Genomic DNA, 19,674 nt, shown 5'->3' on the forward strand with positions numbered 1-19,674 from the left:
TCCAAATCTTAATGCACATCTTAATATTCAGTTTCAGACGTCTGAATCGTAACGAAAATAAATGAGGCATAATTGACTAGGAGGCTCATTTGTTTTGCTTGGGTGATAGCCTTTTAAGATAATCGATGGACTAATAAATTTTATCTTATAAATTAAAAATCATAGGTAATAAATTTCGGCTTTTTTTATTTTTTATTTAAAAATAAGTGCTTAAAACTACTTCTTTTAATTTTACCCAAATAGCACAAAAGTGCTTATAAGTTATATTGAATTCAAAACACTTAAAAAGTCAATTTTTAAACCAAAAGAAAAAAAAACCGTTACTCCAAAAGTACAACTTCGGGCTCTTCTACAAGTTCAAAACTTCAAGCCTATAAGAGAAAACTATCAAATTTTTAAAGTAAAACATAAAACGCCTCACAATATTACATCCCAAACTTTTTATATTATTTTTTAAAGAAAAAAGTGATTTATGTACGGTGAAGAATCAAATGTAGAATATCTTTGACTAGCACTCACATTTATTTATTTGCTTTTTTATTTACTCGTACTTGTTCTGTTTAAAACTTTTTTTTTACGAAGCAAAAACAATCACACTTTTTAAAAAAATTACCCCTCTAGGGACTCCCAATCTTTTCAATCCCTTAATGACTCAAACTCACAACCTTAAAGTTGAAAGTGAGGGTATTTACCGTCCAAGCAACTCACTGTCCAATTTTTTTATGAAGCCCCACAATCACACCCGTTCTTTTTAATAACTTACCCGCTCCCATGAGCTCCCATCTTTTTACTCTCTTAATGACTCAAACTCACGTTGAAAGTGAAGAGTGTTTACCATTCAAGCAAAACTCCTTCTCGTCCAACAATCATACATTTTTGTCTTCTGTTGGGGTATGGTAACCTGTCATAATTTTTTTCTATTTCCGGCAAAACATCTCATAGTAGCATAACACAAGTGCCTTCAATAACATTGAACACCACAAACTTCCTCATCTTGACAAGCCATAATCAGCTTCTCATTCTAATCTAGGAAGGCGTCATTGGCCTTCAATTCAACAGGCTCCCACTACTTGATTATAAGTCACAAGTATAAATAGTAGCATTCTTCTGGGGACTTGGAAGAGAAGCGAATATAAAAATTGATGAGAAATCTTCAAAATAAATTACCAACAGAAACGAAGCAGTATAACATTTTGAGTCTAGTATAGATAGCCAATCAACGCCACTAACGACAACCTTCTGAGTTTTGACAGCGTCTGCACCAATCCAGGGGGAAGGAGGGAGGGGGTCACACAGCTGAGTTGAGAGCTGTGACACTTGAAAATAGAAAGTTCAAAGCAAAGACGTTTTTATTTCATACTTTGCTGGATGAATGATATTCATCAACCTACTTTTCTCACCTTTTGAAATTGCTATCATCTAATAAAAATAGAAAAGAACTGGATGGACAGGACACAAATAACTACCGGAAGAATGATACAGATCGGACCTAAAGCTAAATATTGCACACCATCTGAGACTTCCTCCACAAATGTCAAGGGCCACCAGTGCTGCAACAAGCTGCATTTAGAGAATTGAAAGCAAGTTAAAACCATGAGTAACCTTAGAAGAGCAAAGTAAGAAACATATGATTTCAATCTAGTTTAAAATCTTAGGTCACTCTATAAACTTTCATGCTTTCCCCTCCTCACATCCCTTTGCCGCTACTCCAACCCCCTAAAACCTACTCCACGACTCCCAATATAACAAGTTTAGCAACCTGAACATTTTTTAATCTAAGCAAACCTTCAGGCAATTAAAGTCCAGAATACAAATCATCGACCAGAAGATTGACTTCACGAGATGACCAATGTAAATGTAAACTTGAAAAACCAAACATGAAATAAAGCTTGTTAACATGGCAAGTGAAATGGAGCAAGATACAACTTCACAGCGAAAATTTCAACCACAAGAATTAGGTGCAAATGATAAACCATTTTTACTGGGAACCAATGTCCTCCAATAGATGTAAATATCCTACTACTCTACCAATTTTATCCGACTACTTTAAGTTGTACAAAGAGTTGATTTTTCATTAAACTCATAAGAACACTTTCTCAATTTTTGAGAGCTACCTTATACTGGGAAAAAGATTTTAACTTTTACAAATTGATTACTTCTCTATTATTAGAATATTCTAGGATATTGTAAATATAGTATACTCTTGTAATTATGAAATTTTTTATTCTTTTTCCTTTCTTAGAGGACTAAGAACACTTGGCTATTTAGAACCCCAATGGCTTGAGATAATCAAGTTGAGTTCTCTCTCAAACTCTCTTCTCTCACATAATATTAGAGCAGGTGTGAAGATTTAATCGTTGTGCATTTACCAGTGATCAGTAACAAAGTTTACGTCACCGTGCATATTTTCGGTGACTATTTGTTCGACAGTAATTCTAGTTGTTGCGCATCAACCAACATTGTCACTTTGCTTGTAGAACTCCAGCAACCCAACCCTTAAAAAACTATCACCAACCAACTTATCCCTTACTAAATCACTCATAAATTGTCCACCTTCAACCGTTTGTCATGTTATTGATTCTCCCGATTTATTAGATAAATGATTAGGACATCTCAGAGTATCAAAACTTCAAAAAGATGGTACTCCCTCCATTTAAGGAGACTTTTGTAGTGTGTGGTCATCAACTAAAGATATGTAGATGTACTTTTTTTTTTTTATGACAAGGGAAAATGTAGATGTACTAAAATGCCCTTTAATTTTGTAGTCTTAAACATGTCACTTGGGAAGTTGAAATTAAAGAGTTCCCAAAAAAGGAAAGAGGCATTCTTTTTAAAAGGATTAAAAAGGAAAGTAGGACAAACAAATTGAAACGGAGGAGGTACTTGGTTTGTCTCACTTGTCCATTCTAGAATGTGAGTCATGTCAACTCGATAAGTATACTCTCTCCCATTTCCCTTGATGACCTGCATTTGGGAAGAGTCGCTTTTCAGTTTGGTTTTTTTTTTTTTGGAAACTGGTAATTGTGTATATATTCCAGAAGGAACAAATTAGTACATGGTTGTATTGAAACCATATTTACAAGAGTACTTCCAAAATCTATGGTCCTATAACTAATCTTTCCATAACTAATACAAACATTATACACTCTATTTAGCATTATTCTTATACACTCTACCAAACGAGCCCTACGTATATATGAGGAAAGAAAAAATTATTTTACCCACAACAAATAAGCAGCAACAAAAAGTATCACAAGCATGATGAGATTGATGCAGCTGAAAAGATCGACTCTTTGATGTATAGATGATAATATCATTACTTAATACAGCAAGTTGAATAAATAACTATGAAAAGCAAACTACCTATATAATTAGGTGGAGACCATATATCTGTTAGGTCGAGAAGATACAGTGATCTACAATAACGTCTATCACATGGTAATAGTTTTGGGTTATTAGAGGTTTCCCATCTTTGCCACACTGATAGACTTCCTTGGATTTAATGCATGCATACCCACCTTTCCCTGGCCCACACAACCAGCACTAATAAAGGATGGGGAGTGAGGGAAGCAAAAACAGGCAATAAAGAGACCTGATATTTTCCATTATTAACAAAGAAAGATAGCTAAAACTCAAAACAGATGGGCCACATCTCACTTACCTGACAAAAGACACGAGCCAATAGCAGTTGCAATAGAAGGATAATTATCGGCTGACCCCTATCAACAAGAGACATCACGAAATAGCCCTTTTGATTCATCATAAATCCATCTGCATAAAAAGTTGACAAAGTCACAGACATTTCAAACAAGAGATATGAAACTAGGGGATTTCGAAAGTGCCGTGCTTATAGATTGATCTCATGGTCTGCATCTTATTAATTTATTTAAAATAACTGCTGCATATAATCAATTATTTATTATAAACTCTGAAGCTTTTCATATCTTCCTTTCTTTCGATATGCTAAATCCCACCAAGTAAACCTCCTGCCCAGAAGTCAACAGTGACCCTTTTTACACTTAGCACCCTTGGTGACTCGAACTCCAAACCTTGTGGTTGAAAGTGGCGTGCTGTTGCAACTAGAGCAACCGCATTTATGAAGTAGACTTATATCTACAAAGTTAACTCAAGCAATCTAAGAGTTTGCTGTTGCATCACCCTGATCAGCTTCGAAGATACAATTAATATCTAACCACCAAGAAAATAGGAATTAGGTAATTATTTGATTATTTCACTAAATTTCTTCGGTAGCCTCCTAAATTCACTGAATCGGTTATTGAAACCCTAAATTGTGACAATATTTCATATAACCATTTTCGACAATAAAATTATGATCCTTCTATAATTAAACGGAGAGGAAAAAGCCTCCACATTAAGTCATGTGGCATAACAAGAAAAAGTCAGACCTCAACTTATTAACAAATTGACTATTAATTCATAATTAATTAATTGTTTGCATTTACACCCAACGCGCTCTCTCTCTCTCTCTCTATATATATATATATATATCCTCTCACACCCAACGCTCTGTTTTCTTGACTCTCACGATCTACTCTCGAAAGCCAACGCCGGCAAACTAGTACTCCAACGACCAAGCCCCATCGGCGGCAGGTAAGTGAACACACACACACACTCTCCCCTCCTGCTTTCTCATCTTCTCCGGTGAGATTCACCCGCCGCTGCTACCATTCTTCGCCGAAAAGAGTGGCCTGACCAGAAAATCCCTCTGATTAAGGCCAGATCTGACAGGAAAAACCAGATTTCTCATTTTCTACAAGATTTGATGCGAAAACAGGTTCTATCTCAACTCTTGTTATATTTTCATTGGACACACCCTACTGCTGAACCTTTTACTTTCCGTTGTGCTCTTTTATTCGACCATATTTGTCTGTGTTTGTCATTGACTGCTCTGTTCTTTACATTCTTCTTTGCTTTACTCCTGATTTATACTATAGTTGTAGTTAGTGCTTGCTATCGTGCCTATCTACTAGTTAAAGACTTTAGGCTTGATTTAGTTGTTTAGTAGATTCATGTTTAGTTTACATCTTTAGTAGCTTTGGTGAACGATGGTCGATTAGGATCATGTCTTTGGTCGGGGCCGGGGGCGAGCAGCAGGAATGGCAAGGGGTTAAAACTTAAGGGTTATCCTACACTGAGAGTAGGATCTTGGAACATAGCGTCTTTGACGGGGAAATACATAGAGCTAGTGAAGATTCTCAAGAAAAGGAATATTAATATTGCTCGTGTCTAGGAGACCAGATGGGTAGGTACCAAGACTCGGGATGTAAATGGGTTTAAGTTGTGGTACTCTGGAGGCTTGAGAGATATTAATGGAGTACGTATTTTAGTTGATGGGGTCCTCAGAGAGCAAGTGGGGGAGGTTAGAAGGAGCAATGACAGGATGATAATGATTAAGCTAGTCGTTGGAGGGCTTACATTAAACATTTTTAGTGCTTATGCGCCGCAAGTGGGATCGGACGAGGAGGTCAAGAAGCACTTTTGGGAGGATTTGGATGAGGTGGTGAGGGGTATATCATACACCAAGAAGATACTCACTAGCGGAGATTTCAATGGCCACATTAGGGAAACGTCTAGTGGTTTTGACGATGTGCATGGAGGCTTTGGTTTTGGGGTTAGTGACGAAGGTGGAGCCTCATCTTGGACTTTGTTAGAGCTTTTGAGTTGGTGATAGCTAATTCATGCTTTTCGAAGAAGGAGAACCACATGGTGGAATGTAGGAGTCCAACGCAAAGTGGAAGCAAAGAAGGTTGCTTATGCAAAGTTGATAAGAGTGCAAGGACGAGGGGGAAAAGAGGATGACCAAGGAAAAGTATAAGACGGCGAAAAAGGAGGCTAAGTTAGCGGTTATAGCAGCAAAGACGGCAATATTTGAATGCTTGTATGTTGAACCAGGGGACGAGGAGGAGATAAAAAATTATATAGGCTAGCGAAGGCAAGAGAGAGAAGGACCTGAGACCTAGATCAAGTGAAGTGCATTAAGAATAAGAAAGGAAAGTTGTTGGTGGAAGATATACTTATTAACAAGCTTGCTTCCATAAACTCTTGAACGAAAAAAGGGAAAGGGACACTGTGTTGGTGATTTGGAGTTGTGTAATAGGCATATAAGTGTTTAAGGTTGAGAAGGTTGAGCATGCTATTTGTAGGATGAATAGGGAAAAAGTAAAGGTCCAGATGAGATTTCGGTGGAGTTCTAGAAGAGCACAGACATGGCAAATATGGAGAGGGCACGAATAGAGTGGTAACTAGGTTGCTTAATGTCATTTTTACGACGATAAAAATGCCCAAAGAATGGAGGTGGAGTACAATGGTTCAATTGTACAACAAGGGTGATATCCAAAATCACAACAACTATAGATGTATCAAGTTGCTAAGCCACATTAGAAAAGTTTGGGAGAGGGTGGTGCAGATGAGGGTGAAAAGGGTGTGTCCGTTTTCAAGAACAAGTTCGATTTCATGCTGGGGCAATCAACTACAAAAGCAATTCATCTTGTGAGGAGACTAATGGATAAATGCAGGGAAGGAAGAGGAACTTACATATGGTGTTCGTTGACCTTCAAAAGGCCTACGATATAGTCCCGGGGGAAGTCATCTAGAGATGCTTAGAGGCTAGAGGGGTATCAATGGCATACATTAGAGTGATGAAGGACATCTATGATGGAGAAAGACTCGAGTTAGAACAGTGAAAGAAGACTCGAAGCACTTCTCAGTTGAGATGGGGTTACACCAAGAATCAACTCTTAGCAAGTTCTTATTTGCCTCGGTGATGGATGAATTGACGCAGTGTATTCAAGATGAGATGTCATGTTGTATGCTATTTGCAGATGACAATACTAATTGATATGGCACGCAATGGAGTTAATACTAGGTTGGAGTTGTAAAGACAGACCCTAGAATCTAAAGGGTTTCAGGTTGAACAGGTCCAAAATGGAATATTTGGAGTGCAAATTTAATGATGCAATGCACAAAGCAGGCGTGTAAGTGAGGTTCAACACTCAAGCTATTCCAAGAGAGAGAGTTTCAAGTATCTCATGTCTTTAATCCAAGGTAGCAATGATGTCACACATCATATTAGTGCAGCGTTGATGAAGTAGAGACTTGCCTCCGAAGTCTTGTGATAAAAAGGTACCACTTACACTTAAAGGTAAGTTCCACAAAGTGGTGGTTAGACCGACTTTGTTGTACGAGGCAGCGTTATTTTTCATTTAAGAGTTTGAAAAAATGTAAATTCTATTTTTTTTCTAATAACAACCTTTAGAGGGATTACAATAGGTCACTTGAAGGTCAGTTCCACAAAGTGGTGGTTAGACCGACTTTGTTGTACGAGGCAGAGTTATTTTACATTTAAGAGTTTGAAAAAATGTAAATTCTATTTTTTCTGCTAACAACCTTTAGAGGGATTACAATAGGTGTATCGTTGCTTAATATATGTATGCCCAATGGCATTTAATCGAGTCACAGGTGATAAATTATAAATAAATAGCATGGCATGCTTTGGACAAGCGGTGGAATAACATGAAATGTAGTTTAAAAAATTATTGAGTGTGCTTATTTATTGAATTTGATTTGAATATTTTAAAATGGAGTGTAGTCACATTTATTTGAAAATTTCATTTTTAGTGTAAAGAGAAAATATTGATAAGAGAGAGAACTTGGAAAAACTTGAGTATTAATATAGTGCTTTTTTCAAAGAATATTAATATAGATGGGAGCAAGTAAATCATCAGAAATAATTTATGTTACATTAGTTACAACAATGTACCAAGGGTGGTGTGTACGCAACCTTACCCCTACAACCCGCTCCAGTACAATTTGTACCATCATCGCCAATCTCTTCCTCTCTAGGAGTTGACTTGTGTGTCCATTCTCACTTCCATATTTGCCTCATGAGTTATACAACCCAACTCACCCTCCAAGTACTTAGTCCTAGCTCGACTCAACCTAAACCCTTTAGACTCTAGAGTTTCCAAACCTCCAACATATCATTGATTTTGTTCCGTGTCTCATCAATCAATATTATATCATATGCAATAGCATGCATCATGGCACCTCCCCTTGGATGTGTGTTATCACCAAGACAAAAATAAATGAGCTAAGAGTTGATCCCTGGTGCAACACCATCATGAATGGGAAGTGCTCCAAGTCTCCTCCCAATGTCCTCACTCGGGTCTTGGGTCTCCCAAACATGTCCTTAAACGCCCTAATGAAAGCTATAGGTACGCCTCTAGCGTCCAAACATCTTAACAGAACCCTCATAAGGACTTTGTCGTCTGTTCTTTTCTAGGTCAGTTATGTTACACTAATTGACTATAAAAATTAGATTCCCAAGTCTCTTATTTCCTTAGCTTAATAGTCAGTTAAAGATCACTTTGACAACCTTCAATTTACTTTTCATGTATAAGAATATCAGAAATTGAGTTATAAATAAAAAATAAAATGGTTATAGCAAAAAAGACAATTTAAATATTAAAAAATCAAACTTGATGTGATATTATAAATAAGATATGAATACCAATATGCTACAATTAGCTTCTTTTTTATATCGTGCAGGTACTAATACTAGCGTAAGTTACCAAAAGAAGAAAAAGCAATTGTATCAAGCAGACATGCACTATTTAGAAATTGCTTCATTGCTAGAAGGATTAGTGCCAATGTGAAATGTTCAACTTACTTGCATATGTAAAGAGGTCGTGATACATCATTAGACCCCTTTGCTAGGCGAGCTCTGCTCTCACTTTCCTCGGCAAACTTTCGTGGAGGATGTACTTCACACGGACCTTGTATCAAGCCAGCCATAACTATGCTACTATAAGTAGACAAGTAAACCTGTAAAAGGACCAGCAGTGATACATAAGATTCTACAGCATGGAACATCAATCATCTAATTGCATGCTAAATATTATATCGGTAGCAGAATAGACAAAGAAGCAGGTTGGTAAGCCATATGTCATACATTTTCTGCAAGATATTGTAGCTTTAATGAATTAATTGTAGTCGCATGCAACCCCCTGTTATGATTCAATATCTTGTTCAAGTAGTTTAATATAAATAAGTTGAATGGATTCTTGTAGGACAAAAATGCCTCGAAGCATCACTAGAGATGCATTCAAGAACAAACAACCTAAAAAGGGCTCTGATGGGCTCTCAATCAGAGTACAGGCTATAAGATAGACCTCAATAATTTCATAATTGTCTTTTAGGTGGACTCTACACCACTAAAATGCTCGTAATATTTTCCTTCCAAGTCTACTCATGCATGTGTTTGCCTCTAGGTTAATCAGTAAAAAGCAAAATTGAACAGCTAAACTGAGATTCCATTAAAAATGCATCCAGTAGATGCTGGAAGACACAAGCTGCAGCAAAAAAGAGCTAGTTCTTGAATAGTGAGACCTTCTAAATGCTTCCTAGGGGGATATAATAAAATTCAAAAGAAAATAAACAAAATTGTTTTACAGTAAGATGGTTACTCCAGCAGGCAGCAACAAATGTTTGTGAGTTAGTATCTATATTCAGGAGGTGGATTTGAGAAGAGTTTCCTTTGAAGCATCTGCTATTCCTTAGGCTGGAACAATCTGCCAGATTTTTCCAATAAACTTGGTTGGTCAGTGTTTTGGTCAATCCATGCTTTATTTTATTGTACTGAAACATGGGCAGCAAGTTTGGTTGACAAATGTTGGAGATCTTTTGGAAGTTGCTGGACAGCTTATCCTTCGAGCTGCCATCCTACTTGATTGCTAAGTAATTTCCTCTAGTAAAGGCTTATGTTATTCCAAATTACTTGGAAGAAGAATATTTCAGATATTTTAATGCGCTTCCAGTCTGCCTCTCTCTGCTCCTCTCCCTATTCTCACCTTCTTAGTTCTAAGCAGGCCTGTTGCATTACATGTTTCTCTTGAAATGGCAAACCCCTGCAAAAAGAACAACACAATGGGGTTTGAAAATGAGATAAGAATGCATTAAGGGGAACATAAAATGCAAATAACACATACGAAAGAGTACGATAGTAGAACACCGGTCCACTTGTCGATTAGTCCAAATATCACAAGCTTGAGGAATCTTGAAAGAATCACCAATGTCACTACAGATGGAAGCATGAATAGACTTGATTTTGTTAATCAATTGGGAGAATTCAAAAAGGGTCATCCCGTGAACAGCATTCCTCTTCATCTCTGAACTAAAATTCTGCCCGCCTTCTTCTTCTTCTTTGCCAGCATTAATACCCTCCTGGTAAAAAGGCTGAATCGACAAAGATTGAGCTTGTTTGAAAAAAGGGCATCGCTTAAGATGACTCTGCAGATTCTCTTCCAGCACAGAGCTATTATAAATGGGCAAATAATAAAAATTAAATTAAAGAACATAGTAAATATGGTATGTATACAAGGATGAGGAGAAAGGGGGATTACTGAGAAGGGTGGATAGGGCAAGGAACCCATTGTCCATCAGATCTTTGAGTATGGTTTCCGCAGAACCTGAAGAATTGAAATCAAAAGAAAAAGTTTCCATTGAAATGATGGCAGTAGAAACTGTAGGGCGTTATGGAGAGTTAACAAAAAGGGACTGACTGTGAATCTCGGAGAAGGACGTTTGAGCAAAATCTCTTCTTCTTGGGAAGCCAGAAGTTGCAGCGTGCCGCCATTTCCGTCCTGTTCGGCTTAAACCCTGTTGCCACACTAGATTTATTGTAGATTTACCGAAATAAGTATATCAATGGAGAATATTAGCAAACTTTTTTAACTCTAGTTCCCAATTTAACTCTCTTAGGGCCCGTTTGGCCATAGATTTCCCAAGTAAAACTTGGGAAAAAATTTGGCAAATATTGTTTGTCCATACACTTTCTCATTATTTGGCAAATTTTTTTGGCAAATAACCCAAATTCCCAAATACTAGTTTTTTCTAGTATTTGGGCCAAATCTCATTATTTGGAAAGTTTTAAAAATTCAAATTTAACACCAAACTTTTATCTTTTACAAAAACACTTTATTTATTAACACCAACCAACTCAATCAAATCTCCATTTGCTAACTAACTCAATTAATAAATTTTTCTATTATAAAGAGCATACATGTACAAGAGCATACATTGCAATATTTATTTCCTTCTGTTTTCTTCTTCTTTTTCAAATTCATATTAGTTGTATTTTCATTATCATGATTTGTACTAGTCTTTTTTAACGATGCGACTATTTACTGTAATGATGCTTTTTGATTTGTTGCGGAAGTCATGAATCTTGTTACGCGACATTTCTATTTTGCTATGTAATACAAATTTATGGTTAGTTTTGATAGTTTTAAAAACTTATGGGCATAAATCATATTTCTTAAAAAATTGAAATATATTTCCCAAATACTATGGCCAAACACATGGTGAAATTTCACCCAAATCTTCACCCAAATAATATTTGCCAAATATATTTGGAAATCTATGGCCAAACGCTAGCTTAATGTTCTGCACTTTTTCATACTTCAACAGTCTCAGAACAAAACTATTTCCCTAATTCATCACTTATCCCAAGTTCCATCAGTTTAAGCCAAGATTAAACAACCCTTTTCTCCAAGGTGTTTTCCGGGCAGGATGAGCCGATGAGGTTATGTAGGAATTAGGATATCATACCCTTTCAAATTAAACTGCATAAGAGAAATATGCATCGAATCGGGATTTCTACACAGTGAATTATGCAGATAAATATTCACTCCTAAATTCCCCTGGGCAAAATTTTTACAAAATTTCACCAGGTAAATTACACACCAAACTTTCAGAACACAAATTCAACAAGACAATATATATTAATTAAAAAAGGGCAATGTAGAGCCATAAGTGGGGAAGGAATCAGCAGAAAACATGGTTTGATATGATGGCTTGAGATGATTTTAAATGGAAAAACATGGTCAATAAGGATTCATGTAGCCGACCCCAATTTTTTGGGGACTAAGGCATAGTTGTTAAATTTATTCCAAAATGCATGATGATGACAAGAAAAGACCATACAATCATGAATTCTATCCCTAGTCATAGCAAATAAACCAAAAGACAGAACGCAAAATTAATTAGTTGTTTACCTCATTATTGTTCTCCAAGCATGGGCGGCCTACAGACTGTGGTAATTCACGTGCAAAGTAACATTGATTGATAGTAACCCACTTTGTTCCCGCTTTTTTGTCCTCCCACATGGCCTGCAGGTAAGAAGTTGAGGCTTCTCCAGATGAATCACGTGGATACATATCAAGATAGTTAGATGTGGTAGCAAAACTACCAAGGACATAATTATGTATAGCCAGTGATATTTGCTATGCTCGTAACCACTACTAGAAAAATTTTGCACAACTATTCAGAAAATAGCATTAGAAGAAACATCGCAAATAGTAAATACTAAATCTTAAGGAAAGAAAAGCACAAATTTTCACATACCCAATGACAGACTAAAAAGTTTGTATCTTTATACTCCTTCCTTCCATTATATATGACATATGACTCGACACGGCCTTTAAAATGTCAGGGATATTTCCCCCAGGGCTATGTCCAGTGGTAACAGTGCAACTTGGGATGTGATGGTTAGACACACATCACGGGCTTGAGTCTTGTCTCAGACAAAAGTCTGGTATTTAAGTGGAGAGGTGGGGCCATTACCACACCTAATTTCGAACCGTATGCACGAACTCCCAGGGAATTATTGGTTATCCCAAATAAAAAGATTGCATATGACTTATATGCAATAATATTAGTAATAATAGAAGAAAATAATAACATGATGATTAAAAAGATTGTTTGACAATAGCGGTCGGCCTCTCGAATGCCTTCTTTCTTTCTTTTTTGAGCTCTTTACAACAAATATCAGATCAATAAGTAAAACTTGAATAGTTAAATAAACTTGAATTCTTAAATGTTGTTAAAAAATTATAAAATAGTATAAATTAGTGGAATGGTGTCAGAAACGTCCCAAAAAGAAGAGTCGCGATAATTGGAATGGAATTAGTAAAAAATATCTTGAATTTCAACAGGTGTAATGCAAGGACTTGGAGGTGAAACATGTTACATGTTAACTGGCAAGCAAATGCCAAACCTGTAAAAGTCAATGACATAGCTGAATGGGTGATATCAGAATGCAACAGGAAATGATCTCAGTATTGAACTTAGTTCACAAACAATTCAAAGTGATTATAATTCCAATAAATGCTAATGTCAGTACAACTAATGCTCAATATTTCATTGGAAAAACAACCTTATCGTTGACCGTACACCAAGACATTGGCAATAGGCTCAGTAGTTTTAACTTGAATCAGCCAAAACATTGTAAACACTGCTACGAAAACAATTAAATAACTCTTATCCCCAAAAAAACAAGGAAATCAAAATCTATTCATTTTTGGAAAAAGAGGTCAAACTCTAATGAATTGAAGTCTTACCAGAAGCTTTGAAGGAATCAATCTCTCATTCTCAAAACGGATAAGAGCATAGTCCTGAACACTATATATGAATCCATTAATGCGGCAAGATTGATAATAATACTTGTCATCTGCAACTTGAAGAACGTTTCCAATCCAGTCAACATTTTGAAAATGATCAGATGATGAGCTACTACACTCAGTATCCTCATTGGTCGCTACAGCAGTTTCAGCCGGATATATTTTTTCAACAGCTTGCTCTTCGTTTTTAGATTCATTACTTGAACTGTTACCTACATTTGATCTACTGACCATGGGCTGAGTTTCACGAAACTGCTTTGATGGCATCGCAGCAGTGTTTTCCACCTCTTCATGGTCACTTGTTTGCAGGTGATTAAGAGTTTGAGAGGGATCAGATGAATGGCAAACTGTTTCAGGATGAGCCTGAGGTTTCAACTCAACCACTTTTTCTTCACAAGATGTATTAACTGGTGAACCAGCAGATGTAGAAAGATACTGATCATTGGAAGATACAGTCAGATTATTTGAACAAGATCTCATGGAATCTTTACTCTCCATATTTTCTTTACCCGACACAATAATATTTCCTCCCATTTCTTTTTCATTTTCCATCATTGGCTCAGATTTTAGATTCCTATCATTATTTTCCATAGTAACGAGAGGAGAGTTCTTCAGAGGAACCTTTCCATTCGCTACAAACTTCTGTAGAATAACCTTCTCATATATACCAGAAGCTTTTTTATCCGGTGATGATTGAACAGCTGATGCAATTGTAGATATTCTAGGGGCATTAAAATTCCTCATTACACGACCATATTTAGGAGGCGGGGGTTTTCCATTGGTCATCGACAAGCACTTTCCACAATGCCATTCCCCTCTAGGAGCTCCTTTTTGATTTGTCATCTGGAGACATTTCAAGTGATACCCTTTCTCACAAGCATCACAAACAAGAACATTATCAACCTCATTTACCGTTGACTTGCACATTTGGCAAGTCAAAGCCTTACTAATATAATCGCGAGACGGCGGAGTCCAAGCAGGCCGCTCAGAGAGGCGCGGTTGAATAAACTTCTGAACAATCTTGCCAATTTCAGCATGAGTACTGCTAAGAGGAGGAGACTTGACAAAGCTTGCCCCTTGTAAGTGTGGGTGTGTAGTTGGTAGATTTCCAGCTGTGGTCTGAGTGATAAATGGCCTAGATGCTGTCATTTGCGATTTGGCATCAGTTCCTCCCTCAACTTTGTTACCTGTCTGTGCTGTCACCCTGGTATCTGGTCCACGTTTAGCTGCTGCAACTGATGCAGGTTGCACCGACCAGGTTGGAGTTCTTATAGCTGAATGATCTCCAGAAGTTGCTATAAAAAAACAATATACTTGTGATGGTTCAGGCCAAAATTAAGAATAAAAAGCTCAAAATCCAACAAAACACTTGAAGGAAATACAAACATAGCGAGATCAGAATACTAATATTCTTTATATGCACCTAACTACAAGGAAACGTGACAAGAATTAGTAGATGAATTAAAAGTAGAATGAAGTGGCTCCCTAAAATAATACTAAAATGGTGATGATATTTGGAATCAAATACTAGAATGAGAAGATAAGGATGCAAATCGGTAAGCATGCTAAAAAAGTAATCATGTAGCATGCCCTTTTTAACTTGATTGACACATGGTGCATGAATCAGACCAAGTAAAGCAATTGTCCACCACATGCTACATCCATATTTATATCCATGATTTGGATAAGAGATCCCCCATATGGGAAGTCAAAAAACAAATCTAGGACAAATCCTTAAGCACTTTTGGCAGTTAGGAGAAATGTATTGTTGTTACCTTGAACTTGCAACATATGGGAAGATCCATTTGGTCGTCCATCCATTCTGAAACTCGGCCTGTCAACTCTGGGCAATGCAACTAGAGAAGAATCCCTTACTGGATTACCAGAGACCACTCCACTAGAAATTACTGGTCTGACCTCACTGGTAGGCAGCTGATAAGGTAATGGTGCAGAACTTGCCGGAGTTCCATGAACCAAAGGCGAAGCAGATTGGAAGCTTCCTGAGGGATTTACCACATGACTTGCTTTATTGTGAGGAAACATACGAACATGTGATGGACCACGGTTTTCAATTGTTGCAGCCATATTAGATTGAGGCCGTTGAGATGAATATGTAGCAGCGGGTACAGAAAATTCCTCAGTTTTTTCCAACTAAAAGCACAAGGGGAAAGACAAAGTAGACCTCGATAAGATGTATAAGCCACAACTCAATGAAATCAATTTCAAATTGGTTATATTGGCCTGCTGGCAATTGACTTGAGCCTTGGGGTTTGCTCCCTTTCAAGGTCTCAAGTTCGAAACCCACTGGGTGCAAACAATTTCTGAGGGCCATCGGACTGGGTAAAACCTGAATTAACCGTGGTGCACTTGCGGGAAACTCCTTGCCGAGGGCCTGTGCACCCCCGGGATTAGTCGGGGCTCAAAGAGACTCGGAAGATAAGAAACAACAAAGTTTAAAGAGTATTTTCAAAACTAGAAAATTAAAACCAGTAGAGAAAAAACCCTCAGGGGTTGGCCTGCTGGCAATTGACTTGAGCCTTGGGGTTTGCTCCCTTTCAAGGTCTCAAGTTCGAAACCCACTGGGTGCAAACAATTTCTGAGGGCCATCGGACTGGGTAAAACCTGAATTAACCGTGGTGCACTTGCGGGAAACTCCTTGCCGAGGGCCTGTGCACCCCCGGGATTAGTCGGGGCTCAAAGAGACTCGGACACCCGGTGCAAATCAAAAAAAAAAAAAAAAAATATTGGAACTAGAATTCCTAAATTGCCAGATTTTTCAATTGAAGGGCAGTGAATATAACTTGCGATTCAAACTCAAGTTCTACATGCACTTCACATATTCCCTGCCCCTCAAAACAATGTTGGCTTTAGCATTAAGGCATCTAAAGCAAAGGCTTTAGGCCTCACCAATTATGACGGCCCCATTCTTTTTGATAGTAATGCATTAATTGTTCTTCAGAAATTTGAGTATTTTAAATTTACAAAGTACAATATTTTCATTTAAAAAAGGATAGGAAACTTTGTTTTCAACGATTGAGTATTATTTTAGGGAATAGGAATAGTCTTTTGGGTACAAGAAATTCTACTAAGAAAAAATGTATTCGTGGTGAACATAAAACCAGAGAATTTCATTATAAACGTGTATTATGTAGAGAGAAATGATTTGATGAGAATGTTTGAAGAATCTTTTTGAGTTGTTTACTCCTAATACATTGTAGACAATACTTAAAATAGATTAGAACAACTCAAACCGTGTGAGCATATTTTAATTTTTTATTTAGGGTAAAAAATCAAGATCACTAGATGATGAGAATTAAAAAAAGACATCAATTTAATCAAGAAAGTTCCTTAAAACATAATAGCCATCCTAATATTGATGGTGACTTATTTTTCAAGTTAAAAATCCTAAGGAAAATAGTATAAGTAAAAGATAATACTACAATCGGCAATTCAATTAGATAAATTGACTTGATTCTTCTTCAAATACTTATATCGCTTACAAAAGAATGTTAACGGTTTGTAAAATAATTGCCTCGGGTGGAAAAAATTAAAATTAAATTGATCAAATCTTACCAAAGATCAATAATGTCTCAAGAGATATCAAACTGATTAGTTATATTATCAATTGAGATAGAATTATTATAAGAAATCGATTATTTAAAAAAAAAATAACTTCACATCTCAAAAGGTTAGGAAAATAGGCTTCAAAAGAATATATATACAACTTCTAAAATAACTTCTTAACACTGTCAAATTTGGCTTTAGGCCACATATATAGTTAAGCTGCCCCTGCCTCAAAATTCAAATATTTAAGTCATATCGGCGTCTTATTATGACGGGAATGTCTACACCACATGTATATATTTTTTTTATTTTTTTATTTTTTTTGATAACCGAGAAATCCGTCTGTGACCCGCCCTTTGGACCAATCACAGCCTTCTAAACTCGGTGGATAATGGGCCCGCCCCTCTACCCTTCTCCACTTAAATATCGGGCTTTGCTTTGCATGGTGTGGGGCTTGAACCTGTGACATAAGCCACAAATCCTCCACCTTTTGCCACTTGAGCTAGGCCTTGGGGGCAGAACGAATTGAAATTTTCAATGGCAACTATCATTCCTTATCAAATTCAACTGAACAACAAAGCAAGGAGAGTAAAACCGTTCAGAAGGAGATTAAAGGAAAAGGAGTGACATAGAAATTTCTATATAAAAGGTATTCTTTTTTTTTTTCTTTTGATAACCGAGAAATCCGTCTGTGACCCGCCCTTTGGACCAATCACAGCCTTCTAAACTCGGTGGATAATGGGCCCGCCCCTCTACCCTTCTCCACTTAAATATCGGGCTTTGCTTTGCATGGTGTGGGGCTTGAACCTGTGACATAAGCCACAAATCCTCCACCTTTTGCCACTTGAGCTAGGCCTTGGGGGCTACACCACATGTATATACTAATCAAAAATGTTAAAATCCCTACACTTGGGAAGAGGATCGGAAGCTCCAATTCTACCACCCTGCTATATGAAACATTTGGGCAATTATTTTTTCCCTTACGGTTCACAATTAACAAACGAGAACAGAATATCAATCAACTAATGCAAAAGAACCTGCAAGCCTATGTACTCGAATATACTTTCTGCACATAAGTTCATTTTGATTCTATCAGAATAAACATTGCCCGTCGAAAAAGTAAATAAGACTGGAGTACTTGAACTAAATAAACTTGTTTTCCCCACAAGAAAAAGGAAGCAAAAAAGTTGACCTACCTTTTCTTTGGCTATCTGTAACTTCTCAGCAATGGACACTTTAGGAGGGCGAAATCCTAGCCTCTGATCCTTCAGCTTATTAAGACCGAGATCCTCAATAACAGCACCAAAAGCATCTCTTGGAAACACATCCTTGGGTGCAAAACTTTGGCATACCTGAGCCAAATTTTCCCTTGCCTCTGTCATCATTTCCCTCTCAGCAGCAGTAGGAACCCTACCTCCTCTTATCTTTCCCAAAGCAGCAAGTACAAGCACCATTTCAGCAACCTTCTTCGTATTCCCAATCACCACACCCCTCGCCTTCTTCGGAGCTGGTTCTTCCAATTCCACATCATCAGCCAACCTTTTCTCTCCCACACCGTCAGATCCAATCTCCGGTTGAATCTCAACCACGGAATCCATCAAACCCTAACCAATCCTCACGAGCAAATCAACAAAAACGACACCGTTTGAAAATTTTCACCTAGAAATCGCTGCAACAATGACAATCCTCTAAGCACGCCTACAGAGTACACTGAATCAGCAAAACAATCCTTCTTCCGACACAGCAATGCTATCAGTTCCTCGAGAGACCTGCGAAGACGAGAGAGAAACGAAGCCATAGGGGGAAGGGGAGAATGAGAAACCCTAGAGAGAAAAAAAAGGGAGAGAGGAAGAGGGAGAGAGTGAGAAATTTGAAAAAAATAAGGGGGATTAAGAATTTGTAAGGGTTAAAAATTATACCTTTCGGGCGGGTAATTGAAGAAGAAAGGAAGAGCCCTTGTTTGTGTTGAGGTGTGCTGTTTTTGACGGTGTAATTTGTGAAGGGTCTAATGTAATTGAGTGTGTGTGTGCGTGAGAGAGAAAGGTCGCAACCTCCAACCAGGAAGAGAGACAGAAAAACAGATAGAGCGAGAGTGAGACTTCGAAACCGAGTTTAGTATTTTTGTCCTGTTTATTTTATTCACACTTGTTGCACGTCCTGTGTATTTTGGGACATAAATTTTGAAAAAAAATATTTTAAAATATTAGTTTAATTATTAAAAAAAATTCAAATAAAATGTATGTCATGCAAATATCAAAATTACCATAGGAGTGGTAAACGAGCGAGTCGAGTCGAATATGAATTGATCAAAAATGAGTAAAAATAAAAATATATAAGTTACTCGACTCGACTCACATTTTAAATGGGTAAAAATGAATTACCCAATGGATAATATGGGTACCCATATTTACCCATATTATAATAGAAATCTTGTTAAAAGCTTTAAAACAAAAATAAATTAAGTTTTTTTATCACTTCTCTCCACCCCTATCAGCCCCCGCCTACCCCCTATCCCAAAAAAAATGTAAAAAAAATTACCTACCACCCCCCACACCCCATCACAAAAAATAAATTAACAAAATTTTCAAAATTTTCATTAAATTTTTTTATATTTTAAAAAAAATAAAATACC

General features: G+C 37.1%; 2 protein-coding genes across 7 annotated transcripts; both read right to left on the reverse strand.

Moving 5' to 3' along the window:
• Positions 1 to 1,139: 1,139 nt before the first annotated feature.
• Positions 1,140 to 19,161, reverse strand: LOC102590974 (uncharacterized). Of its 6 annotated transcripts, none has more exons than XM_006344815.2 (9): positions 18,962 to 19,160; positions 18,239 to 18,811; positions 15,254 to 15,629; positions 13,419 to 14,773; positions 12,075 to 12,188; positions 8,690 to 8,844; positions 3,662 to 3,771; positions 2,898 to 2,964; positions 1,140 to 1,560 (listed from the first exon to the last, which is right to left on the reverse strand). In XM_006344815.2, exons 2-7 carry the CDS (start codon positions 18,638 to 18,640, stop codon positions 3,723 to 3,725), a joined length of 2,451 nt encoding a protein of 816 aa, XP_006344877.1. In that variant the 5' UTR covers positions 18,641 to 18,811; positions 18,962 to 19,160; the 3' UTR covers positions 1,140 to 1,560; positions 2,898 to 2,964; positions 3,662 to 3,722. The 6 variants fall into 6 exon arrangements, with proteins under 6 accessions (XP_006344877.1, XP_015163092.1, XP_015163095.1 ...); XM_015307606.1 differs by having other exon boundaries at positions 2,884 to 2,964; XM_015307609.1 differs by lacking the exon at positions 2,898 to 2,964 and having other exon boundaries at positions 12,075 to 12,208; positions 18,962 to 19,161.
• LOC107060134 (tRNA:m(4)X modification enzyme TRM13 homolog) lies at positions 9,887 to 10,717 on the reverse strand. The gene is made up of 4 exons (XM_015307610.1): positions 10,581 to 10,717; positions 10,422 to 10,487; positions 10,008 to 10,333; positions 9,887 to 9,926 (listed from the first exon to the last, which is right to left on the reverse strand). The coding sequence occupies exons 1-4, from the start codon at positions 10,652 to 10,654 to the stop codon at positions 9,898 to 9,900; spliced, it is 495 nt and encodes a 164-aa protein (XP_015163096.1). The 5' UTR covers positions 10,655 to 10,717; the 3' UTR covers positions 9,887 to 9,897.
• Positions 19,162 to 19,674: the final 513 nt, after the last annotated feature.

Source organism: Solanum tuberosum, unplaced genomic scaffold (genome assembly GCF_000226075.1).
Source record: "Solanum tuberosum cultivar DM 1-3 516 R44 unplaced genomic scaffold, SolTub_3.0 scf00056, whole genome shotgun sequence".
NCBI classification, from domain to species: domain Eukaryota; kingdom Viridiplantae; phylum Streptophyta; class Magnoliopsida; order Solanales; family Solanaceae; genus Solanum; species Solanum tuberosum.